This window comes from Oncorhynchus gorbuscha, linkage group LG08, assembly GCF_021184085.1.
Source record: "Oncorhynchus gorbuscha isolate QuinsamMale2020 ecotype Even-year linkage group LG08, OgorEven_v1.0, whole genome shotgun sequence".
NCBI lineage: Eukaryota > Metazoa > Chordata > Actinopteri > Salmoniformes > Salmonidae > Oncorhynchus > Oncorhynchus gorbuscha.
The window spans coordinates 75,620,411-75,647,588 of record NC_060180.1 but is presented as its reverse complement, the minus strand read 5'-3'; the positions used below and the strand labels follow the sequence as shown (position 1 = coordinate 75,647,588).

At 47.7% G+C, this 27,178-nt stretch overlaps 1 protein-coding gene across 1 annotated transcript in view; it reads right to left on the bottom strand.

The window, feature by feature from the left end:
- LOC124041042 (protein APCDD1-like) overlaps positions 1-26,653 on the bottom strand; it is a 45,413-nt gene extending 18,760 nt beyond the window's left edge. Inside the window, 1 exon segment of the mRNA XM_046358204.1 lies at positions 26,139-26,653. Coding sequence (XP_046214160.1) covers positions 26,139-26,178 — 40 coding nt within the window. The 5' untranslated portion in view covers positions 26,179-26,653.
- Positions 26,654-27,178: the final 525 nt, after the last annotated feature.

The window sequence follows — 27,178 nt, the reverse complement described above, 5'->3', positions numbered from 1 at the left end:
CCTCAGCCCAACCTAATGGGAGACAACAGAGACAATAGGTTACAAACCCTCAGCCCAACCTAATGGGAGACAATAGGTTACAAACCCTCAGTCCAACCTAATGGGAGACAATAGGTTACAAACCCTCAGTCCAACCTAATGGGAGACAATAGGTTACAAACCCTCAGTCCAACCTAATGGGAGACAATAGGTTACAAACCCTCAGCCCAACCTAATGGGAGACAATAGGTTACAAACCCTCAGCCCAACCTAATGGGAGACAATAGGTTACAAACCCTCAGCCCAACCTAATGGGAGACAATAGGTTACAAACCCTCAGTCCAACCTAATGGGAGACAACGTAGACAATAAGTTACAAACCCTCAGTCCAACCTAATGGGAGACAACGTAGACAATAAGTTACAAACCCTCAGTCCAACCTAATGGGAGACAATAGGTTAGAAACCCTCAGTCCAACCTAATGGGAGTCAACGTAGACAATAAGTTACAAACCCTCAGCCCAACCTAATGGGAGACAATAGGTTAGAAACCCTCAGTCCAACCTAATGGGAGTCAACGTAGACAATAAGTTACAAACCCTCAGCCCAACCTAATGGGAGACAACAGAGACAATAGGTTACAAACCCTCAGCCCAACCTAATGGGAGACAACGTAGACAATAGGCTACAAACCCTCAGCCCAACCTAATGGGAGACAACAGAGACAATAGGTTACAAACCCTCAGTCCAACCTAATGGGAGACAACAGAGACAATAGGTTACAAACCCTCAGTCCAACCTAATGGGAGACAATAGGTTACAAACCCTCAGCCCAACCTAATGGGAGACAACAGAGACAATAGGTTACAAACCCTCAGCCCAACCTAATGGGAGACAATAGGTTACAAACCCTCAGTCCAACCTAATGGGAGACAATAGGTTACAAACCCTCAGCCCAACCTAATGGGAGACAATAGGTTACAAACCCTCAGTCCAACCTAATGGGAGACAATAGGTTACAAACCCTCAGCCCAACCTAATGGGAGACAGAGACAATAGGTTACAAACCCTCAGCCCAACCTAATGGGAGACAGAGACAATAGGTTACAAACCCTCAGCCCAACCTAATGGGAGACAATAGGTTACAAACCCTCAGCCCAACCTAATGGGAGACAATAGGTTACAAACCCTCAGCCCAACCTAATGGGAGACAGAGACAATAGGTTACAAACCCTCAGCCCAACCTAATGGGAGACAACAGAGACAATAGGTTACAAACCCTCAGCCCAACCTAATGGGAGACAATAGGTTACAAACCCTCAGTCCAACCTAATGGGAGACAATAGGTTACAAACCCTCAGCCCAACCTAATGGGAGACAACAGAGACAATAGGTTACAAACCCTCAGCCCAACCTAATGGGAGACAACAGAGACAATAGGTTACAAACCCTCAGCCCAACCTAATGGGAGACAATAGGTTACAAACCCTCAGCCCAACCTAATGGGAGACAACAGAGACAATAGGTTACAAACCCTCAGCCCAACCTAATGGGAGACAATAGGTTACAAACCCTCAGTCCAACCTAATGGGAGACAATAGGTTACAAACCCTCAGCCCAACCTAATGGGAGACAATAGGTTACAAACCCTCAGCCCAACCTAATGGGAGACAGAGACAATAGGTTACAAACCCTCAGTCCAACCTAATGGGAGACAATAGGTTACAAACCCTCAGTCCAACCTAATGGGAGTCAACGTAGACAATAAGTTACAAACCCTCAGCCCAACCTAATGGGAGACAATAGGTTACAAACCCTCAGTCCAACCTAATGGGAGACAATAGGTTACAAACCCTCAGTCCAACCTAATGGGAGACAATAGGTTACAAACCCTCAGTCCAACCTAATGGGAGACAATAAGTTACAAACCCTCAGTCCAACCTAATGGGAGTCAACGTAGACAATAAGTTACAAACCCTCAGTCCAACCTAATGGGAGTCAACGTAGACAATAAGTTACAAACCCTCAGTCCAACCTAATGGGAGACAATAGGTTACAAACCCTCAGCCCAACCTAATGGGAGACAACAGAGACAATAGGTTACAAACCCTCAGTCCAACCTAATGGGAGACAATAGGTTACAAACCCTCAGTCCAACCTAATGGGAGTCAATAGGTTACAAACCCTCAGTCCAACCTAATGGGAGACAATAGGTTACAAACCCTCAGCCCAACCTAATGGGAGACAATAGGTTACAAACCCTCAGCCCAACCTAATGGGAGACAATAGGTTACAAACCCTCAGTCCAACCTAATGGGAGACAATAGAGACAATAGGTTACAAACCCTCAGCCCAACCTAATGGGAGACAACAGAGACAATAGGTTACAAACCCTCAGCCCAACCTAATGGGAGACAACAGAGACAATAGGTTACAAACCCTCAGCCCAACCTAATGGGAGACAACAGAGACAATAGGTTACAAACCCTCAGCCCAACCTAATGGGAGACAACAGAGACAATAGGTTACAAACCCTCAGCCCAACCTAATGGGAGTCAATAGGTTACAAACCCTCAGCCCAACCTAATGGGAGACAATAGGTTACAAACCCTCAGTCCAACCTAATGGGAGACAACAGAGACAATAGGTTACAAACCCTCAGTCCAACCTAATGGGAGTCAACAGAGACAATAGGTTACAAACCCTCAGTCCAACCTAATGGGAGACAACAGAGACAATAGGTTACAAACCCTCAGTCCAACCTAATGGGAGACAACAGAGACAATAGGTTACAAACCCTCAGCCCAACCTAATGGGAGACAACAGAGACAATAGGCTATAATTAGTAAGACACTCAACAGTGGCAACAAGAGTTGTTAGCACCAGCATATGTTCTCCTCATTTAAACCAAAAAAAAGTGCTTAGTAGGAGTCATTGTTTCCTGGGAACAATTTACACAAAACATCAATGACTAGACCGTAGTTTAATAAGCCACAGTCTGAGAGGCCATGAAATACATCCACAGGTACACCTCCAACTGATTCAAATGATATCAATTAGCCTATCAGAAGCTTCTAAAGCCATGACATCATTATCTGGAATTTTCCAAGCTGTTTAAAGGCAAAGTCAACTGAGTGTTTGTTACCAGCAGTGTGTTGGTTTGGCACTGAACTGAGAATGCACGAGCAGAAAAGAACCCCACACCTACTGTAAAATATGGCGGTGGATACTTTGTTGTCTTTGTAGGGCGACTCAGCAAGCTGCGAGATCCGAGCGATTTTAAGGCGTTCGACTTGAAATCCAATGCGGTCTCCCGCGCAGGTTCGAACCCTGCTCACAGCGCTTTGACAAACCGGTCTTTATTTGTAACGTGTCATTGGTGACTTCATATGGATAATGTGCTTAATGCTCAGTCATTTTAAGTCCTCAGAAAACATCTTCCTTGACAACCAGTTCGAATAGGCTCTTCTTCTCCAATACAAATTATCAAGGAACCTACCAGGTACAACCCTGAATGCGTAAACATTGTCACCCTCATAGATTTCATCCTGACCAACTTGCCCTGTAAATACACCTCTGCTGTCTTCAACCAGGATCTCAGCGATCACTGCCTCATTGCCTGCGTCCGAAATGGGTCCGCGGTCAAACGACCACCCCTCATCACTGTCAAACGACCACCCCTCATCACTGTCAAACGACCACCCCTCATCACTGTCAAACGACCACCCCTCATCACTGTCAAACGACCACCCCTCATCACTGTCAAACGACCACCCCTCATCACTGTCAAACGACCACCCCTCATCACTGTCAAACGACCACCCCTCATCACTGTCAAACGACCACCCCTCATCACTGTCAAACGACCACCCCTCATCACTGTCAAACGCTTCCTGAAACACTTCCGCGAGTAGGCCTTTCTAATCGACCTGGCCCGGTGTATCCTGAAAGGATATTGATCTCATCCCGTCAGTAGAGGATGCCTGGTTGTTTTTTAAAAGTGCCTTCCTCACCATCTTAAATAAGAATGACACATTCAAAAAATGTAGAACTAAGAACAGATATAGCCCCTGGTTCTCTCCAGACCTGACTGCCCTCGACCAGCACAAAAACATCCTGTGGCGGACTGCACTAGCATCGAATAGTCCCTGCGATATGCAGCTTTTCAGGGAAGTCAAGAACCAATACACACAGTAAGTTAGGAAAGCAAAGGCTAGCTTTTTCAAACAGAAATTTGCACAATGTTTTGGGACACTGTAAAGTCCATGGAGAATAAGAGTACCTCCTCCCAGCTGCCCACTGTACTGAGGCTAGGAAATACTGTTTCAACTTGTTCTCCCCACTAAGCAACGAGTCGGAATCAGAGGCAGAGCCTTCTCTGGTCTCTCCTCCACCCGTTACGGGGTCTTAGACGCCGAAGCCTCCCACCATTAGCTCTGACAAATTGATAACTCTAGTCACTGGCGACTCCATTACCCGCAGTAGTAGACCTTAAACAGAATCCTCTAGTCACTGGCGACTCCATTACCCGCAGTATTAGACCTTAAACAGAATCCTCTAGTCACTGGCGACTCCATTACCCGCGGTATTAGACCTTAAACAGAATCCTCTAGTCACTGGCGACTCCATTACCCGCAGTATTAGACCTTAAACAGAATCCTCCAGTGATGGAATGATCTGCCGATCCATGTGAGAGATGCAGATTCAGTCTCAACCTTTAACTCTTTACATTTAGCCTATAACCATTACATTTAGCCTATAACCATTACATTTAGCCTATAACCATTACATTTAGCCTATAACCATCACATTTAGCCTATAACCATTACATTTAGCCTATAACCATTACATTTAGCCTATAACCATTACATTTAGCCTATAAACATTACATTTAGCCTATAACCATTACATTTAGCCTATAGACATTACGAAATAATTCTCCGTACTGCTTATGAATGTGGTTTGTACGGGTTATGTGGTTTGTACGGGTTATGTGGTTTGTATGGGTTATGAATGTGGTTTGTATGGGTTATGAATGTGGTTTGTATGGGTTATGAATGTGGTTTGTATGGGTTATGAATGTGGTTTGTATGGGTTATGAACGGGGTTTGTATGGGTTATGAACGGGGTTTGTATGGGTTATGAACGGGGTTTGTATGGGTTATGAATGTGGAGTCCTTATATACAGCAGGTACTCTTTCAAGTGGACAACGTCTTTCGACTTTCGTCTCCTAGGCATAAATGACATCAGGGCATGTGTTGTCGAGTATTTCCTCGAAGAGTTTCCTTGATATGTTTCCCTGAATAGCTTCCTTGAAATGTGACCAACAGCTCGTTGGTATCTGATCCTGTACTGTTGTTGCACCTGATACCCAGCCCTTACATACTAGTCACAGACTGTGTGCCAATAACTTCACATGTAACTATATAAAAAAAAAACTGTAAATATAACTACATTATTTTCAGAACACGCATACCAGCGGGAAATACCACAAAAGATAAAATACACACCCTGAGTACTAGACTACAGGTCGGGAACAGTGTCACAACTTGGCCGTTTGTCTTGGAGATGGACTCATTCACTCACTGGTGGTTCTGTGTCAACTGGAAAAGTTATCTGTGATCTAGAGCTCTGCTGGGAGCTCGGTGGTTCTCTTTGATTTAGATAAGAAAACTTTTCCTGTTGGTTATCTGTGATCTAGAGCTCTGCTGGGAGCTCGGTGGTTCTCTTTGATTTAGATAAGAAAACTTTTCCTGTTGGTTATCTGTGATCTAGAGCTCTGCTGGGAGCTCGGTGGTTCTCTTTGATTTATGGTCAATCCATGTCATTTCAGCAAGCCATGACACCCACCATCTCAGATTGTTCTGAAATGTTTCTGTAGTTAGAAACAGATAAGATCAGCATTCCTGTGACATTATGTTGATGAAATATAATTATAATCTGAGAAATTTGTGTGAAGCATAAACACAATCAGAGGTTCAAGCACTCCCCCGTAATCAGCAGGTTAGGAAGAGGTTAGGAAGAGTACACAACCAATCTAGGAGGCACTCTGCCACAAATGTGCTCAGTTGATCTTTTCCAGCTTCAAACAGCGTGGTGGCGAGTCAATCTGCAAGCCTAATCTAGTCAATCAGTGAGGAGGGCACCTAACAATACAGGCTCCAGACATCACAGGCAGTGAGGAGGGCACCTAACAATACAGGCTCCAGACATCACAAGCAGTGAGGAGGGCACCTAACAATACAGGCTCCAGACATCACAGGCAGTGAGGAGGGCACCTAACAATACAGGCTCCAGACATCACAGGCAGTGAGGAGGGCACCTAACAATACAGGCTCCAGACATCACAGGCAGTGAGGAGGGCACCTAACAATACAGGCTCCAGACATCACAGGCAGTGAGGAGGGCACCTAACAATACAGGCTCCAGACATCACAGGCAGTGAGGAGGGCACCTAACAATACAGGCTCCAGACATCACAGGCAGTGAGGAGGGCACCTAACAATACAGGCTCCAGACATCACAGGCAGTCACAGGCAGGAGGGCACCTAACAATACAGGCTCCAGACATCACAGGCAGTGAGGAGGGCACCTAACAATACAGGCTCCAGACATCACAGGCAGTGAGGAGGGCACCTAACAATACAGGCTCCAGACATCACAGGCAGTGAGGAGGGCATCACAGGCAGTGAGGAGGGCACCTAACAATACAGGCTCCAGACATCACAAGCAGTGAGGAGGGCACCTAACAATACAGGCTCCAGACATCACAAGCAGTGAGAAGGGCACCTAACAATACAGGCTCCAGACATCACAAGCAGTGAGAAGGGCACCTAACAATACAGGCTCCAGACATCACAAGCAGTGAGGAGGGCACCTAACAATACAGGCTCCAGACATCACAAGCAGTGAGGAGGGCACATACAGTGCCTTGCGAAAGTATTCGGGCCCCTTGAACTTCGTGAACTTTTGCCACATTTCAGGCTTCAAACATAAAGATATAAAACTGTATTTTTGTTGTGAAGAATCAACAACAAGTGGGACACAACCATGAAGTGGAACGACATTTATTGGATATTTCAAACTTTTTTAACAAATCAAAAACGGAAAAATTGGGCGTGCAAAATGATTCAGCCCCTTTACTTTCAGTGCAGCAAACTCTCTCCAGAAGTTCAGAGAGGATCTCTGAATGATCCAATGTTCACCTAAATGACTAATGATGATAAATACAATCCATCAAAGAGTTGATGCGCTGCACACTTTTTTAAATAGCATCATTTTTTATATCTGGGGTTGGGGAGGCTTGGAGAGGCTCAGAGAGGGTCTGGGAGGCTTGGGAAGGGTATCAGGGCAGGTGGAGTCATAAGGCTCACGTCCAAGTCAAGTCACGAGTCATTGGTGTTAAAGTCAAAGTCGAGTTGCAAGTCATCATATTAATAAACCCCAGGCACAGTAGCTGCTGCAGGAACTAATGGGGATCCATCATAAACCCCAGGAAGAGTAGCTTCTGCAGGAACTAACGGGGATCCATAATAAACCCCAGGAAGAGTAGCTGCTGTCTTAGCAGGAACTAATGGGGATCCATAATAAACCCCAGGAAGAGTAGTTGCTGCCTTGGCAGGAACTAATGGGGATCCATAATAAACCCCAGGAAGAGTAGCTGCTGCCTTGGCAGGAACTAATGGGGATCCATAATAAACCCCAGGAAGAGTAGCTGCTGCCTTGGCAGGAACTAAAGAGGGCTCCATAATAAACCACAGGGAGAGTAGCTGCTGCAGGAACTAATGGGGATCCATAATAAACCCCAGGAAGAGTAGCTGCTGCCTTGGCAGGAATTAATGGTGATCCATAATAAACCCCAGGAAGAGTAGCTGCTGCCTTGGCAGGAACTAATGGGGATCCATAATAAACCCCAGGAAGAGTAGCTGCTGCCTTGGCAGGAACTAATGGTGATCCATAATAAACCCCAGGAAGAGTAGCTGCTGCCTTGACAGGAACTAATGGGGATCCATAATAAACCCCAAGAAGAGTAGCTGCTGCAGGAACTAACGGGGATGCATAATAAACCCCAGGAAGAGTAGCTGCTGTCTTAGCAGGAACTAATGGGGATCCATAATAAACCCCAGGAAGAGTAGTTGCTGCCTTGGCAGGAACTAATGGGGATCCATAATAAACCCCAGGAAGAGTAGCTGCTGCCTTGGCAGGAACTAATGGGGATCCATAATAAACCCCAGGAAGAGTAGCTGCTGCCTTGGCAGGAACTAAAGGGGGCTCCATAATAAACCACAGGGAGAGTAGCTGCTGCAGGAACTAATGGGGATCCATAATAAACCCCAGGAAGAGTAGCTGCTGCCTTGGCAGGAACTAATGGGGATCCATAATAAACCCCAGGAAGAGTAGCTGCTGCCTTGGCAGGAACTAATGGTGATCCATAATAAACCCCAGGAAGAGTAGCTGCTGCCTTGGCAGGAACTAATGGGGATCCATAATAAACCCCAGGAAGAGTAGCTGCTGCCTTGGCAGGAACTAATGGTGATCCATAATAAACCCCAGGAAGAGTAGCTGCTGCCTTGACAGGAACTAATGGGGATCCATAATAAACCCCAGGAAGAGTAGCTGCTGCCTTGGCAGGAGCTAATGGGGATCCATAATAAACCCCAGGAAGAGTAGCTGCTGCCTTGGCAGGAACTAATGGGGATCCATAATAAACCCCAGGAAGAGTAGCTGCTGCCTTGGCAGGAGCTAATGGGGATCCATAATAAACCCCAGGAAGAGTAGCTGCTGCCTTGGCAGGAACTAATGGGGATCCATAATAAACCCCAGGAAGAGTAGCTGCTGCCTTGGCAGGAACTAATGGTGATCCATAATAAACCCCAGGAAGAGTAGCTGCTGCCTTGGCAGGAACTAATGGTGATCCATAATAAACCCCAGGAAGAGTAGCTGCTGCCCTGGCAGGAACTAATGGGGATCCATAATAAACCCCAGGAAGAGTAGCTGCTGCAGGAACTAATGGTGATCCATAATAAACCCCAGGAAGAGTAGCTGCTGCAGGAACTAATGGTGATCCATAATAAACCCCTGGAAGAGTCGCTGCTGCCCTGGCAGGAACTAATGGGGATCCATAATAAACCCCAGGAAGAGTAGCTGCTGCAGGAACTAATGGTGATCCATAATAAACCCCTGGAAGAGTCGCTGCTGCCCTGGCAGGAACTAATGGGGATCCATAATAAACCCCAGGAAGAGTAGCTGCTGCAGGAACTAATGGTGATCCATAATAAACCCCAGGAAGAGTAGCTGCTGCAGGAACTAATGGTGATCCATAATAAACCCCAGGAAGAGTAGCTGCTGCCCTGGCAGGAACTAATGGGGATCCATAATAAACCCCAGGAAGAGTAGCTGCTGCCTTGGCAGGAACTAATGGGGATCCATAATAAACCCCAGGAAGAGTAGCTGCTGCCTTGGCAGGAACTAATGGGGATCCATAATAAACCCCAGGAAGAGTAGCTGCTGCCCTGGCAGGAACTAATGGGGATCCATAATAAACCCCAGGAAGAGTAGCTGCTGCAGGAACTAATGGGGATCCATAATAAACCCCAGGAAGAGTAGCTGCTGCCTTGGCAGGAACTAATGGGGATCCATAATAAACCCCAGGAAGAGTAGCTGCTGCCTTGGCAGGAACTAATGGGGATCCATAATAAACCCCAGGAAGAGTAGCTGCTGCCTTGGCAGGAACTAATGGTGATCCATAATAAACCCCAGGAAGAGTAGCTGCTGCCCTGGCAGGAACTAATGGGGATCCATAATAAACCCCAGGAAGAGTAGCTGCTGCAGGAACTAATGGTGATCCATAATAAACCCCAGGAAGAGTAGCTGCTGCAGGAACTAATGGTGATCCATAATAAACCCCAGGAAGAGTAGCTGCTGCCCTGGCAGGAACTAATGGGGATCCATAATAAACCCCAGGAAGAGTAGCTGCTGCAGGAACTAATGGTGATCCATAATAAACCCCAGGAAGAGTAGCTGCTGCAGGAACTAATGGTGATCCATAATAAACCCCAGGAAGAGTAGCTGCTGCCCTGGCAGGAACTAATGGGGATCCATAATAAACCCCAGGAAGAGTAGCTGCTGCAGGAACTAATGGGGATCCATAATAAACCCCAGGAAGAGTAGCTGCTGCAGGAACTAATGGTGATCCATAATAAACCCCAGGAAGAGTAGCTGCTGCCCTGGCAGGAACTAATGGGGATCCATAATAAACCCCAGGAAGAGTAGCTGCTGCAGGAACTAATGGGGATCCATAATAAACCCCAGGAAGAGTAGCTGCTGCCTTGGCAGGAACTAATGGGGATCCATAATAAACCCCAGGAAGAGTAGATGCTGCCTTGGCAGGAACTAATGGGGATCCATAATAAACCCCAGGAAGAGTAGCTGCTGCCCTGGCAGGAACTAATGGGGATCCATAATAAACCCCAGGAAGAGTAGCTGCTGCAGGAACTAATGGGGATCCATAATAAACCCCAGGAAGAGTAGCTGCTGCCTTGGCAGGAACTAATGGGGATCCATAATAAACCCCAGGAAGAGTAGCTGCTGCCTTGGCAGGAACTAATGGGGATCCATAATAAACCCCAGGAAGAGTAGCTGCTGCAGGAACTAAATGGAAGAGGATCCAGGAACTAATAAAACCCCAGGAAGAGTAGCTGCTGCCTTGGCAGGAACTAATGGGGATCCATAATAAACCCCAGGAAGAGTAGCTGCTGCCTTGGCAGGAACTAATGGGGATCCATAATAAACCCCAGGAAGAGTAGCTGCTGCCCTGGCAGGAACTAATGGGGATCCATAATAAACCCCAGGAAGAGTAGCTGCTGCAGGAACTAATGGGGATCCATAATAAACCCCAGGAAGAGTAGCTGCTGCCTTGACAGGAACTAATGGGGATCCATAATAAACCCCAGGAAGAGTAGCTGCTGCCTTGACAGGAACTAATGGGGATCCATAATAAACCCCAGGAAGAGTAGCTGCTTCCCTGGCAGGAACTAATGGGATCCATAATAAACCCCAGGAAGAGTAGCTGCTGCAGGAACTAATGGGGATCCATAATAAACCCCAGGAAGAGTAGCTGCTGCCTTGACAGGAACTAATGGGGATCCATAATAAACCCCAGGAAGAGTAGCTGCTGCCTTGGCAGGAACTAATGGTGATCCATAATAAACCCCAGGAAGAGTAGCTGCTGCCTTGGCAGGAACTAATGGGGATCCATAATAAACCCCAGGAAGAGTAGCTGCTGCCTTGGTAGGAACTAATGGTGATCCATAATAAACCCCAGGAAGAGTAGCTGCTGCCTTGGCAGGAACTAATGGTGATCCATAATAAACCCCAGGAAGAGTAGCTGCTGCCTTGGCAGGAACTAATGGAGATCCATAATAAACCCCAGGAAGAGTAGCTGCTGCCTTGGCAGGAACTAATGGTGATCCATAATAAACCCTAGGAAGAGTAGCTGCTGCCTTGGCAGGAACTAATGGAGATCCATAATAAACCCCAGGAAGAGTAGCTGCTGCCTTGGCAGGAACTAATGGTGATCCATAATAAACCCCAGGAAGAGTAGCTGCTGCCCTGGCAGGAACTAATGGGGATCCATAATAAACCCCAGGAAGAGTAGCTGCTGCCTTGGCAGGAACTAATGGTGATCCATAATAAACCCCAGGAAGAGTAGCTGCTGCCCTGGCAGGAACTAATGGTGATCCATAATAAACCCCAGGAAGAGTAGCTGCTGCCCTGGCAGGAACTAATGGGGATCCATAATAAACCCCAGGAAGAGTAGCTGAGTCCTTGGCAGGAACTAATGGTGATCCATAATAAACCCCAGGAAGAGTAGCTGCTGCCCTGGCAGGAACTAATGGGGATCCATAATAAACCCCAGGAAGAGTAGCTGCTGCCTTGGCAGGAACTAATGGTGATCCATAATAAACCCCAGGAAGAGTAGCTGCTGCCCTGGCAGGAACTAATGGGGATCCATAATGAACCCCAGGAAGAGTAGCTGCTGCCCTGGCAGGAACTAATGGGGATCCATAATGAACCCCAGGAAGAGTAGCTGCTGCCTTGGCAGGAACTAATGGGGATCCATAATAAACCCCAGGAAGAGTAGCTGCTGCCTTGGCAGGAACTAATGGGGATCCATAATAAACCCCAGGAAGAGTAGCTGCTGTCTTGGCAGGAACTAATGGGGATCCATAATAAACCCCAGGAAGAGTAGCTGAGTCCTTGGCAGGAACTAATGGTGATCCATAATAAACCCCAGGAAGAGTAGCTGCTGCCCTGGCAGGAACTAATGGAGATCCATAATAAACCCCAGGAAGAGTAGCTGCTGCAGGAACTAATGGGGATCCATAATAAACCCCAGGAAGAGTAGCTGCTGCCTTGGCAGGAACTAATGGGGATCCATAATAAACCCCAGGAAGAGTAGCTGCTGCCTTGGCAGGAACTAATGGGGATCCATAATAAACCCCAGGAAGAGTAGCTGCTGCCTTGGCAGGAACTAATGGGGATCCATAATAAATCCCAGGAAGAGTAGCTGCTGCCTTGGCAGGAACTAATGGGGATCCATAATAAACCCCAGGAAGAGTAGCTGCTGCCTTGGCAGGAACTAATGGGGATCCATAATAAACCCCAGGAAGAGTAGGAAGAGTAGCTGCTGCCTTGGCAGGAACTAATGGGGATCCATAATAAACCCCAGGAAGAGTAGCTGCTGCCCTGGCAGGAACTAATGGGGATCCATAATAAACCCCAGGAAGAGTAGCTGCTGCCGTGGCAGGAACTAATGGGGATCCATAATAAACCCCAGGAAGAGTAGCTGCTGCCCTGGCAGGAACTAATGGGGATCCATAATAAACCCCAGGAAGAGTAGCTGCTGCAGGAACTAATGGGGATCCATAATAAACCCCAGGAAGAGTAGCTGCTGCAGGAACTAATGGGGATCCATAATAAACCCCAGGAAGAGTAGCTGCTGCCTTGGCAGGAACTAATGGGGATCCATAATAAACCCCAGGAAGAGTAGCTGCTGCCTTGGCAGGAACTAATGGGGATCCATAATAAACCCCAGGAAGAGTAGCTGCTGCCTTGGCAGGAACTAATGGGGATCCATGATAAACCCCAGGAAGAGTAGCTGCTGCCCTGGCAGGAACTAATGGGGATCCATAATAAACCCCAGGAAGAGTAGCTGCTGCCCTGGCAGGAGCTAATGGGGATAAATACAAATACAGTCTGTCCGTCCATTACTTAACTCTGTTCTGGTCTGTGTCCCAAATGCCACCCTATTCCCTATGTAGTTCATTACTTTTGACCATGGCCCACTGATCCAGTCTGACAGCCTGGTTTTATGGTCTACACTGATCCAGTCTGACAGCCTGGTTTTTACAGCCTACACTGATCCAGTCTGACAACCTGGTTTTACAGCCTACACTGATCCAGTCTGACAGCCTGGTTTTACAGCCTACACTGATCCGGTCTGACAGCCTGGTTTTACAGCCTGACAGCCTGGTTTTACAGCCTGACAGCCTGGTTTTACAGTCTACACTGATCCAGTCTGACAGCCTGGTTTTACAGTCTCCACTGATCCAGTCTGACAGCCTGGTTTTATGGTCTACACTGATCCAGTCTGACAGCCTGGTTTTACAGTCTCCACTGATCCAGTCTGACAGCCTGGTTTTACAGTCTCCACTGATCCAGTCTGACAGCCTGGTTTTTACAGCTGACACGGATCCAGTCTGACAGCTTGGTTTTACAGTCTGACAGCCTGGTTTTACAGCCTACACTGATCCAGTCTGCCAACCTGGTTTTACAGTCTACACTGATCCAGTCTGACAGCCTGGTTTTACAGCCTACACTGATCCAGTTTGCCAACCTGGTTTTACAGTCTACACGGATCCAGTCTGACAACCTGGTTTTACAGTCTACACTGATCCAGTCTGACAGCCTGGTTTTTACAGCTGACACGGATCCAGTCTGACAGCCTGGTTTTACAGCCTACACTGATCCAGTCTGACAGCCTGGTTTTACAGTCTACACTGATCCAGTCTGACAGCCTGGTTTTATAGCCTACACTGATCCAGTCTGACAGCCTGGTTTTACAGCCTACACTGATCCAGTCTGACAGCCTGGTTTTACAGCCTACACTGATCCAGTCAGACAGCCTGGTTTTACAGTCTGACAGCCTGGTTTTACAGCCTACACTGACGCACCCACTGCCAGCTGGCCTACTTCAGCAGTACTGTATCATTTTAATCATTTTAGTCAATAAGATTCTTGCTACGTAGCTTAACTTTCTGAACATTCGAGACGTGTAGTCCACTTGTCATTCCAATCTCCTTTGCATTAGCGTAGCCTCTTCTGTAGCCTGTCAACTATGTGTCTGTTTATCCCTGTTCTCTCCTCTCTGCACAGACCATACAAACGCTCCTCACCGCGTGGCCGCGGCCACCCTACTCTGGTGGTCCCAGCGCGCACGACCCACGTGGAGTTCCAGGTCTCCGGTAGCCTCTGGAACTGCCAATCTGCGGTCAACAAGGCAGAGTTCATCTCAGCCTATGCCTCCCTCCAGTCCCTCGACTTCTTGGCACTGACGGAAACATGGATCACCACAGACAACACTGCTACTCCTACTGCTCTCTCTTCGTCCGCCCACGTGTTCTCGCACACCCCGAGAGCGTCTGGTCAGCGGGGTGGTGGCACCGGGATCCTCATCTCTCCCAAGTGGTCATTCTCTCTTTCTCCCCTTACCCATCTGTCTATCGCCTCCTTTGAATTCCATGCTGTCACAGTTACTAGCCCTTTCAAGCTTAACATCCTTATCATTTATCGCCCTCCAGGTTCCCTCGGAGAGTTCATCAATGAGCTTGATGCCTTGATAAGCTCCTTTCCTGAGGACGGCTCACCTCTCACAGTTCTGGGCGACTTTAACCTCCCCACGTCTACCTTTGACTCTTTCCTCTCTGCCTCCTTCTTTCCACTCCTCTCCTCTTTTGACCTCACCCTCTCACCTTCCCCCTACTCACAAGGCAGGCAATACGCTCGACCTCATCTTTACTAGATGCTGTTCTTCCACTAACCTCATTGCAACTCCCCTCCAAGTCTCCGACCACTGCCTTGTATCCTTTTCCCTCTCGCTCTCATCCAACACCTCCCACACTGCCCCTACTCGGATGGTATCGCGCCGTCCCAACCTTTGCTCTCTCTCCCCCGCTACTCTCTCCTCTTCCATCCTATCATCTCTTCCCTCCGCTCAAACCTTCTCCCACCTATCTCCTGATTCTGCCTCCTCAACCCTCCTCTCCTCCCTCTCTGCATCCCTTGACTCTCTATGTCCCCTATCCTCCAGGCCGGCTCGGTCCTCCCCTCCCGCTCCGTGGCTCGATGACTCATTGCGAGCTCACAGAACAGGGCTCCGGGCAGCCGAGCGGAAATGGAGGAAAACTCGCCTCCCTGCGGACCTGGCATCCTTTCACTCCCTCCTCTCTACATTTTCCTCCTCTGTCTCTGCTGCTAAAGCCACTTTCTACCACGCTAAATTCCAAGCATCTGCCTCTAACCCTAGGAAGCTCTTTGCCACCTTCTCCTCCCTCCTGAATCCTCCGCCCCCTCCCCCCTCCTCCCTCTCTGCAGATGACTTCGTCAACCATTTTGAAAAGAAGGTCGACGACATCCGATCCTCGTTTGCTAAGTCAAACGACACCGCTGGTTCTGCTCACACTGCCCTACCCTGTGCTCTGACCTCTTTCTCCCCTCTCTCTCCAGATGAAATCTCGCGTCTTGTGACGGCCGGCCGCCCAACAACCTGCCCGCTTGACCCTACCCCCTCCTCTCTTCTCCAGACCATTTCCGGAGACCTTCTCCCTTACCTCACCTCGCTCATCAACTCATCCCTGACCGCTGGCTACGTCCCTTCCGTCTTCAAGAGAGCGAGAGTTGCACCCCTTCTGAAAAAACCTACACTCGATCCCTCCGATGTCAACAATTACAGACCAGTATCCCTTCTTTCTTTTCTCTCCAAAACTCTTGAACGTGCCGTCCTTGGCCAGCTCTCCCGCTATCTCTCTCTGACTGACCTTCTTGATCCAAATCAGTCAGGTTTCAAGACTAGTCATTCAACTGAGACTGCTCTCCTCTGTATCACGGAGGCGCTCCGCACTGCTAAAGCTAACTCTCTCTCCTCTGCTCTCATCCTTCTAGATCTATCGGCTGCCTTCGATATTGTGAACCATCAGATCCTCCTCTCCACCCTCTCCGAGTTGGGCATCTCCGGCGCGGCCCACGCTTGGATTGCGTCCTACCTGACAGGTCGCTCCTACCAGGTGGCGTGGCGAGAATCTGTCTCCTCACCACGCGCTCTCACCACTGGTGTCCCCCAGGGCTCTGTTCTTGGCCCTCTCCTATTCTCGCTATACACCAAGTCACTTGGCTCTGTCATAACCTCACATGGTCTCTCTTATCATTGCTATGCAGACGACACACAATTAATCTTCTCCTTTCCCCCTTCTGATGACCAGGTGGCGAATCGCATCTCTGCATGTCTGGCAGACATATCAGTGTGGATGACGGATCACCACCTCAAGCTGAACCTCGGCAAGACGGAGCTGCTCTTCCTCCCGGGGAAGGACTGCCCGTTCCATGATCTCGCCATCACGGTTGACAACTCCATTGTGTCCTCCTCCCAGAGCGCCAAGAACCTTGGCGTGATCCTGGACAACACCCTGTCGTTCTCAACCAACATCAAGGCGGTGGCCCGTTCCTGTAGGTTCATGCTCTACAACATCCGCAGAGTACGACCCTGCCTCACACAGGAAGCGGCGCAGGTCCTAATCCAGGCACTTGTCATCTCCCGTCTGGATTACTGCAACTCGCTGTTGGCTGGGCTCCCTGCCTGTGCCATTAAACCCCTTCAACTCATCCAGAACGCCGCAGCCCGTCTGGTGTTCAACCTTCCCAAGTTCTCTCACGTCACCCCGCTCCTCCGTTCTCTCCACTGGCTTCCAGTTGAAGCTCGCATCCGCTACAAGACCATGGTGCTTGCCTACGGAGCTGTGAGGGGAACGGCACCTCAGTACCTCCAGGCTCTGATCAGGCCCTACACCCAAACAAGAGCACTGCGTTCATCCACCTCTGGCCTGCTCGCCTCCCTACCACTGAGGAAGTACAGCTCCCGCTCAGCCCAGTCAAAACTGTTCGCTGCCCTGGCCCCCCAATGGTGGAACAAACTCCCTCACGACGCCAGGACAGCGGAGTCAATCACCACCTTCCGGAGACACCTGAAACCCCACCTCTTTAAGGAATACCTAGGATAGGATAAGTAATCCCTCTCACCCCACCCCCCCTAAGTTTTAGATGCACTATTGTTAAGTGACTGTCCCACTGGATGTCATAAGGTGAATGCACCAATTTGTAAGTCGCTCTGGATAAGAGCGTCTGCTAAATGACTTAAATGTAAATGTAATCCAGTCTGACAGCCTGGTTTTACAGCCTACACTGATCAAGTCTGACAGCCTGGTTTTACAGTCTACACTGATACAGTCTGACAGCCTAGTTTTACAGTCTTACAGCCTTCTTTTACAGTCTACACTGATCCAGTCTGACAGCCTGGTTTTACAGTCTACATGGATCCAGTCTGACAGCCTGGTTTTATAGCCTACACTGATCCAGTCTGACAGCCTGGTTTTACAGCCTACACTGATCAAGTCTGACAGCCTGGTTTTACAGCCTACACTGATCCAGTCTGACAGCCTGGTTTTACAGTCTGACAGCCTGGTTTTACAGCCTATACTGATCCAGTCTGACAGCCTGGTTTTACAGCCTACACTGATCAAGTCTGACAGCCTGGTTGTACAGTCTACACTGATACAGTCTGACAGCCTAGTTTTACAGTCTGACAGCCTGGTTTTACAGCCTACGCTGATCCAGTCTGACAGCCTGGTTTTACAGCCTACACTGATCCGGTCTGACAGCCTGGTTTTACAGCCTGACAGCCTGGTTTTACAGCCTGACAGCCTGGTTTTACAGTCTACACTGATCCAGTCTGACAGCCTGGTTTTACAGTCTCCACTGATCCAGTCTGACAGCCTGGTTTTATGGTCTACACTGATCCAGTCTGACAGCCTGGTTTTACAGTCTCCACTGATCCAGTCTGACAGCCTGGTTTTACAGTCTCCACTGATCCAGTCTGACAGCCTGGTTTTTACAGCTGACACGGATCCAGTCTGATAGCTTGGTTTTACAGTCTGACAGCCTGGTTTTACAGCCTACACTGATCCAGTCTGCCAACCTGGTTTTACAGTCTACACTGATCCAGTCTGACAGCCTGGTTTTACAGCCTACACTGATCCAGTTTGCCAACCTGGTTTTACAGTCTACACGGATCCAGTCTGACAACCTGGTTTTACAGTCTACACTGATCCAGTCTGACAGCCTGGTTTTTACAGCTGACACGGATCCAGTCTGACAGCCTGGTTTTACAGCCTACACTGATCCAGTCTGACAGCCTGGTTTTATAGCCTACACTGATCCAGTCTGACAGCCTGGTTTTACAGCCTACACTGATCAAGTCTGACAGCCTGGTTTTACAGCCTACACTGATCCAGTCTGACAGCCTGGTTTTACAGTCTGACAGCCTGGTTTTACAGCCTACACTGATCCAGTCTGACAGCCTGGTTTTACAGCCTACACTGATCAAGTCTGACAGCCTGGTTGTACAGTCTACACTGATACAGTCTGACAGCCTAGTTTTACAGTCTGACAGCCTGGTTTTACAGCCTACGCTGATCCAGTCTGACAGCCTGGTTTTACAGGCTACACTGATCCGGTCTGACAGCCTGGTTTTACAGCCTGACAGCCTGGTTTTACAGCCTGACAGCCTGGTTTTACAGTCTACACTGATCCAGTCTGACAGCCTGGTTTTACAGTCTCCACTGATCCAGTCTGACAGCCTGGTTTTATGGTCTACACTGATCCAGTCTGACAGCCTGGTTTTACAGTCTCCACTGATCCAGTCTGACAGCCTGGTTTTACAGTCTCCACTGATCCAGTCTGACAGCCTGGTTTTTACAGCTGACACGGATCCAGTCTGACAGCTTGGTTTTACAGTCTGACAGCCTGGTTTTACAGCCTACACTGATCCAGTCTGCCAACCTGGTTTTACAGTCTACACTGATCCAGTCTGACAGCCTGGTTTTACAGCCTACACTGATCCAGTTTGCCAACCTGGTTTTACAGTCTACACGGATCCAGTCTGACAACCTGGTTTTACAGTCTACACTGATCCAGTCTGACAGCCTGGTTTTTACAGCTGACACGGATCCAGTCTGACAGCCTGGTTTTACAGCCTACACTGATCCAGTCTGACAGCCTGGTTTTACGGTCTACACTGATCCAGTCTGACAGTCTGGTTTTACAGCCTACACTGATCCGGTCTGACAGCCTGGTTTTACAGTCTACACTGATCCAGTCTGACAGCCTGGTTTTTACAGCCTACACTGATCCAGTCTTACAGCCTTCTTTTACAGTCTACACTGATCCAGTCTGACAGCCTGGTTTTACAGCCTACACTGATCCAGTCTGACAGCCTGGTTTTATAGCCTACACTGATCCAGTCTGACAGCCTGGTTTTACAGCCTACACTGATCCAGTCTGACAGCCTGGTTTTACAGCCTACACTGATCCAGTCTGACAGCCTGGTTTTACAGTCTGACAGCCTGGTTTTACAGCCTACACTGATCCAGTCTGACAGCCTGGTTTTACAGCCTACACTGATCAAGTCTGACAGCCTGGTTTTACAGTCTACACTGATACAGTCTGACAGCCTAGTTTTACAGTCTTACAGCCTTCTTTTACAGTCTACACTGATCCAGTCTGACAGCCTGGTTTTACAGTCTACATGGATCCAGTCTGACAGCCTGGTTTTATAGCCTACACTGATCCAGTCTGACAGCCTGGTTTTACAGCCTACACTGATCAAGTCTGACAGCCTGGTTTTACAGCCTACACTGATCCAGTCTGACAGCCTGGTTTTACAGTCTGACAGCCTGGTTTTACAGCCTACACTGATCCAGTCTGACAGCCTGGTTTTACAGCCTACACTGATCAAGTCTGACAGCCTGGTTGTACAGTCTACACTGATACAGTCTGACAGCCTAGTTTTACAGTCTGACAGCCTGGTTTTACAGCCTACACTGATCCAGTCTGACAGCCTGGTTTTACAGCCTACACTGATCCAGTCTGACAGCCTGGTTTTACAGTCTGACAGCCTGGTTTTACAGCCTACACTGATCCAGTCTGACAGCCTGGTTTTACAGCCTACACTGATCAAGTCTGACAGCCTGGTTTTACAGTCTACACTGATACAGTCTGACAGCCTAGTTTTACAGTCTTACAGCCTTCTTTTACAGTCTACACTGATCCAGTCTGACAGCCTGGTTTTACAGTCTACATGGATCCAGTCTGACAGCCTGGTTTTATAGCCTACACTGATCCAGTCTGACAGCCTGGTTTTACAGCCTACACTGATCAAGTCTGACAGCCTGGTTTTACAGCCTACACTGATCCAGTCTGACAGCCTGGTTTTACAGTCTGACAGCCTGGTTTTACAGCCTACACTGATCCAGTCTGACAGCCTGGTTTTACAGCCTACACTGATCCAGTCTGCCAACCTGGTTTTACAGCCTACACTGATCCAGTCTGCCAACCTGGTTTTACAGTCTACACGGATCCAGTCTGACAGCCTGGTTTTTACAGCCTACACTGATCCAGTCTGACAGCCTGGTTTTACAGTCTACACTGATCCAGTCTGACAGCCTGGTTTTACAGCCTACACTGATCCGGTCTGACAGCCTGGTTTTACAGCCTGACAGCCTGTTTTTACAGTCTGACAGCCTGGTTTTACAGTCTACACTGATCCAGTCTTACAGCCTTCTTTTACAGTCTACACTGATCCAGTCGGACAGCCTGGTTTTACAGCCTACACTGATCCAGTCTGATAGCCTGGTTTTACAGTCTGACAGCCTGGTTTTACAGTCTGACAGCCTGGTTTTACAGCCTACACTGATCAAGTTTTACAGCTACACTGATCAAGTCTGACAGCCTGGTTTTACAGTCTACACTGATCCAGTCTGACAGCCTGGTTTTACAGTCTGACAGCCTGGTTTTACAGCCTACACTGATCAAGTCTGACAGCCTGGTTTTACAGCCTACACTGATCCAGTCTGACAGCCTGGTTTTACAGCCTACACTGATCAAGTCTGACAGCCTGGTTTTACAGTCTACACTGATCCAGTCTGACAGCCTGGTTTTACAGTCTGACAGCCTGGTTTTACAGCCTACACTGATCCAGTCTGCCAACCTGGTTTTACAGTCTACACAGATCCAGTCTGACAGCCTGGTTTTACAGTCTGACAGCCTGGTTTTACAGTCTACACGGATCCAGTCTGACAGCCTGGTTTTACAGTCTACACTGATCCAGTCTGACAGCCTGGTTTTTACAGCTGACACGGATCCAGTCTGACAGCCTGGTTTTACAGCCTACACTGATCCAGTCTGACAGCCTGGTTTTACAGCCTACACTGATCCAGTCTGACAGCCTGGTTTTATAGCCTACACTGATCCAGTCTGACAGCCTGGTTTTACAGCCTACACTGATCAAGTCTGACAGCCTGGTTTTACAGTCTACACTGATACAGTCTGACAGCCTAGTTTTACAGTCTTACAGCCTTCTTTTACAGTCTACACTGATCCAGTCTGACAGCCTGGTTTTACAGTCTACATGGATCCAGTCTGACAGCCTGGTTTTATAGCCTACACTGATCCAGTCTGACAGCCTGGTTTTACAGCCTACACTGATCAAGTCTGACAGCCTGGTTTTACAGCCTACACTGATCCAGTCTGACAGCCTGGTTTTACAGTCTGACAGCCTGGTTTTACAGCCTACACTGATCCAGTCTGACAGCCTGGTTTTACAGCCTACACTGATCCAGTCTGCCAACCTGGTTTTACAGCCTACACTGATCCAGTCTGCCAACCTGGTTTTACAGTCTACACGGATCCAGTCTGACAGCCTGGTTTTTACAGCCTACACTGATCCAGTCTGACAGCCTGGTTTTACAGTCTACACTGATCCAGTCTGACAGCCTGGTTTTACAGCCTACACTGATCCGGTCTGACAGCCTGGTTTTACAGCCTGACAGCCTGTTTTTACAGTCTGACAGCCTGGTTTTACAGTCTACACTGATCCAGTCTTACAGCCTTCTTTTACAGTCTACACTGATCCAGTCGGACAGCCTGGTTTTACAGCCTACACTGATCCAGTCTGATAGCCTGGTTTTACAGTCTGACAGCCTGGTTTTACAGCCTACAGTCTGACAGCCTGGTTTTACAGCCTACACTGATCAAGTTTTACAGCCTGGTTTGATCAGTCTGACAGCCTGGTTTTACAGTCTACACTGATCCAGTCTGACAGCCTGGTTTTACAGTCTGACAGCCTGGTTTTACAGCCTACACTGATCAAGTCTGACAGCCTGGTTTTACAGCCTACACTGATCCAGTCTGCCAACCTGGTTTTACAGTCTACACAGATCCAGTCTGACAGCCTGGTTTTACAGTCTGACAGCCTGGTTTTACAGTCTACACTGATCCAGTCTGACAGCCTGGTTTTACAGTCTGACAGCCTGGTTTTACAGCCTACACTGATCAAGTCTGACAGCCTGGTTTTACAGCCTACACTGATCCAGTCTGACAGCCTGGTTTTACAGCCTACACTGATCAAGTCTGACAGCCTGGTTTTACAGTCTACACTGATCCAGTCTGACAGCCTGGTTTTACAGTCTGACAGCCTGGTTTTACAGCCTACACTGATCCAGTCTGCCAACCTGGTTTTACAGTCTACACAGATCCAGTCTGACAGCCTGGTTTTACAGTCTGACAGCCTGGTTTTACAGTCTACACGGATCCAGTCTGACAGCCTGGTTTTACAGTCTACACTGATCCAGTCTGACAGCCTGGTTTTTACAGCCTGACACGGATCCAGTCTGACAGCCTGGTTTTACAGCCTACACTGATCCAGTCTGACAGCCTGGTTTTACAGCCTACACTGATCCAGTCTGACAGCCTGGTTTTATAGCCTACACTGATCCAGTCTGACAGCCTGGTTTTACAGCCTACACTGATCAAGTCTGACAGCCTGGTTTTACAGTCTACACTGATACAGTCTGACAGCCTAGTTTTACAGTCTTACAGCCTTCTTTTACAGTCTACACTGATCCAGTCTGACAGCCTGGTTTTACAGTCTACATGGATCCAGTCTGACAGCCTGGTTTTATAGCCTACACTGATCCAGTCTGACAGCCTGGTTTTACAGCCTACACTGATCAAGTCTGACAGCCTGGTTTTACAGCCTACACTGATCCAGTCTGACAGCCTGGTTTTACAGTCTGACAGCCTGGTTTTACAGCCTACACTGATCCAGTCTGACAGCCTGGTTTTACAGCCTACACTGATCCAGTCTGCCAACCTGGTTTTACAGCCTACACTGATCCAGTCTGCCAACCTGGTTTTACAGTCTACACGGATCCAGTCTGACAGCCTGGTTTTTACAGCCTACACTGATCCAGTCTGACAGCCTGGTTTTACAGTCTACACTGATCCAGTCTGACAGCCTGGTTTTACAGCCTACACTGATCCGGTCTGACAGCCTGGTTTTACAGCCTGACAGCCTGTTTTTACAGTCTGACAGCCTGGTTTTACAGTCTACACTGATCCAGTCTTACAGCCTGGTTTTACAGTCTACACTGATCCAGTCGGACAGCCTGGTTTTACAGCCTACACTGATCCAGTCTGATAGCCTGGTTTTACAGTCTGACAGCCTGGTTTTACAGTCTGACAGCCTGGTTTTACAGCCTACACTGATCAAGTTTTACAGCCTACACTGATCAAGTCTGACAGCCTGGTTTTACAGTCTACACTGATCCAGTCTGACAGCCTGGTTTTACAGTCTGACAGCCTGGTTTTACAGCCTACACTGATCAAGTCTGACAGCCTGGTTTTACAGCCTACACTGATCCAGTCTGACAGCCTGGTTTTACAGCCTACACTGATCAAGTCTGACAGCCTGGTTTTACAGTCTACACTGATCCAGTCTGACAGCCTGGTTTTACAGTCTGACAGCCTGGTTTTTTTACAGCCTACACTGATCCAGTCTGCCAACCTGGTTTTACAGTCTACACAGATCCAGTCTGACAGCCTGGTTTTACAGTCTGACAGCCTGGTTTTACAGTCTACACGGATCCAGTCTGACAGCCTGGTTTTACAGTCTACACTGATCCAGTCTGACAGCCTGGTTTTACAGTCTGACAGCCTGGTTTTACAGCCTACACTGATCCAGTCTGCCAACCTGGTTTTACAGTCTACACAGATCCAGTCTGACAGCCTGGTTTTACAGTCTGACAGCCTGGTTTTACAGTCTACACGGATCCAGTCTGACAACCTGATTTTACAGTCTGACAGCCTGGTTTTACAGTCACTGATCACTGATCCAGTCTGACAGCCTGGTTTTACAGTCTGACAGCCTGGTTTTACAGCCTACACTGATCCAGTCTGCCAACCTGGTTTTACAGTCTACACAGATCCAGTCTGACAGCCTGGTTTTACAGTCTGACAGCCTGGTTTTACAGTCTACACGGATCCAGTCTGACAACCTGATTTTACAGTCTGACAGCCTGGTTTTACAGTCTACACGGATCCAGTCTGACAACCTGATTTTACAGTCTGACAGCCTGGTTTTACAGTCTACACGGATCCAGTCTGACAACCTGGTTTTACTACACGGATCCAGTCTGACAGCCTGGTTTTTCAGTCTACACGGATCCAGTCTGACAGCCTGGTTTTACAGCCTACACTGATCCAGTCTGACAGCCTGGTTTTACAGCCTACACTGATCCAGTCTGACAGCCTGGTTTTTACAGCTGACACGGATCCAGCCCGAGAGCCCGGTGTCACTGCTGTAAGGATAGGCTGCAATAAAGTCCCACTTAATTGAATAAAAGTTATGAGAGAGAGAGAGAGAGAGAGAGAGAGAGAGAGAGAGAGAGAGAGAGAGAGAGAGAGAGAGAGAGAGAGAGAGAGAGAGAGAGAGAGAGAGAGAGAGAGAGAGAGAGGCAGAGAGAGACAGAGAGAGAGAGAGACAGAGAGAGAGAGAGAGAGAGAGAGAGAGAGAGAGAGAGAGAGAGAGAGAGAGAGAGAGAGAGAGAGAGAGAGAGAGAGAGAGAGAGAGAGAGAGAGAGAGAGAGAGAGAGAGAGAGAGAGAGTGTGAGAGCCCGACTACTCGAAATCTCTCTGTCTCCCATTGTGTTCATCTACCCTGTTGCCATGGCTACGCTTTTATTACTTTCTCTGCCTCAAATATGTCCAGCAATTTGGCCAAACACATTAGTCATTACCAAATACTCTGTTCAATTGTGGTGACAACTTTTCGACTTATGGCTATTTTACCATATTATACAATTATCAGGCCAAATAGAGAAAAAATATTTAGAAAATTAGTTACAGTCTAAATATATCCGAACGTGATTGGGAATCGCATAGGGCGGCGCACAATTGGCCCAGCGTCGTCCGGGGTTTGGCCGGGGTTGTAGGCGGTAATAAACCCCAATAAGAATGTGTTCTTAATTGACTTGCCTAGTTAAATAAAGGTTAAACAAAGGTTACACAAGACTAACGAGGTATAGTTTGGCCCTATATGGAGGGTGTGTAACATCTAGTAATATACGGAGGGTCTATAACATCTAGTAATAGTAATTGCGGAAAGCAAATTGATGAACTAACATCATAATGCTTCTACACCTGCATCGCTTGCTGTTTGGGGTTTTAGGCTGGGTTTCTGTACAGCACTTTGAGATATCAGCTGATGTACGAAGGGCTTTATAAATACATTTGATTTGATTTGATTAATTATGTTTGCGTGCGCTTGTGCACACTATTGTTAAGGAGTGGATTTCATATGGACTCCAATTAAAAGTAATATTCAATTATTTAAAAAGGAACATTTCTATTGTATAGTTACTTGAAAAGTTAGAATTAGACAGCGAACACCATTATTATAAATTCAGTAAAACACATATTGTAATGTCTCTTACCGAAAACCGCAACGACGAGTAATACTACGGAAGGTCCCATTCCTGTAGACTTTGGGAACAGTGATGCGCCTGTTTCTATTGAGTGTTAATGTTCCTCAACGGTGCGTCCTCAGTCAATACTTGATGTAATCCAACATTCTGTGTCCATAATGTGTCTCAATGATATCCAGCAAACATCAGAGGATGTTGGAATAATGAGTTTAATTGTTATTAAACTGAATTTTTTTTGGCAACGCAAGGAATCATTTCATTACGTGTTTGTACGGCTTCGAAGAACGAAGAAACGAACGTCCCGTACTCCGATCCATCTAAAGTTTAAGTGCGCCTCGTCTTCTATTACAAAACGAGAAATGTTCGACTACAGAAGTTGGCGACATGTTTTTCTTTGTCTCCCCAAACTAAATAGAACAACGTGCTGCAACGGAATATAGACTTGTGGAGAGACGCTCATGTTCCTGCAGCACCACGGAGAATCCCACTTTATCCCAGCAGACTTGTTTCATTATGGTAATCTCTGCGTCGGAGTCGGAACCCCGTGCGTCGTCGTGTGTAGAGAGGAGAGCGGAGAACAGCCCCCCCGTCTCCATCCGATGAGTTTGTAGGGGCGGGAGGGTGTGGATCCATGTGTATTCTAGGCTTGCCACATGATTCTAATCAACACTTAGATTTTTTGAAGAATAGGCTACAATTTATGCATATGCCTAACATACAAATGAATAGTGTCGTTTTTTCACGTTTTTTGAATGTATTTTTTATTTTTATTTTTTACAAAAGTGTAAAGTCAACACAAATACGTAATATATTATATGATTATATAATACAAATATTAAACACTTTTTGGAATTGATCAAACGTTTCCATAATATCCAACATAATCTTTTTAACATATTTTTCTCCATTGTAAATGCTATTGATAGGTTCTTCCCGCGGTCTGTATTTCATACATCCTCTCCGTGGTGAGATTGTGTGTGTGTGTTTGTGTGTGTGCGCGCGTGCGTGTGTGTGCGTGTGTGTGTGTGTGTGTGCGTGTGTGTGTGTGT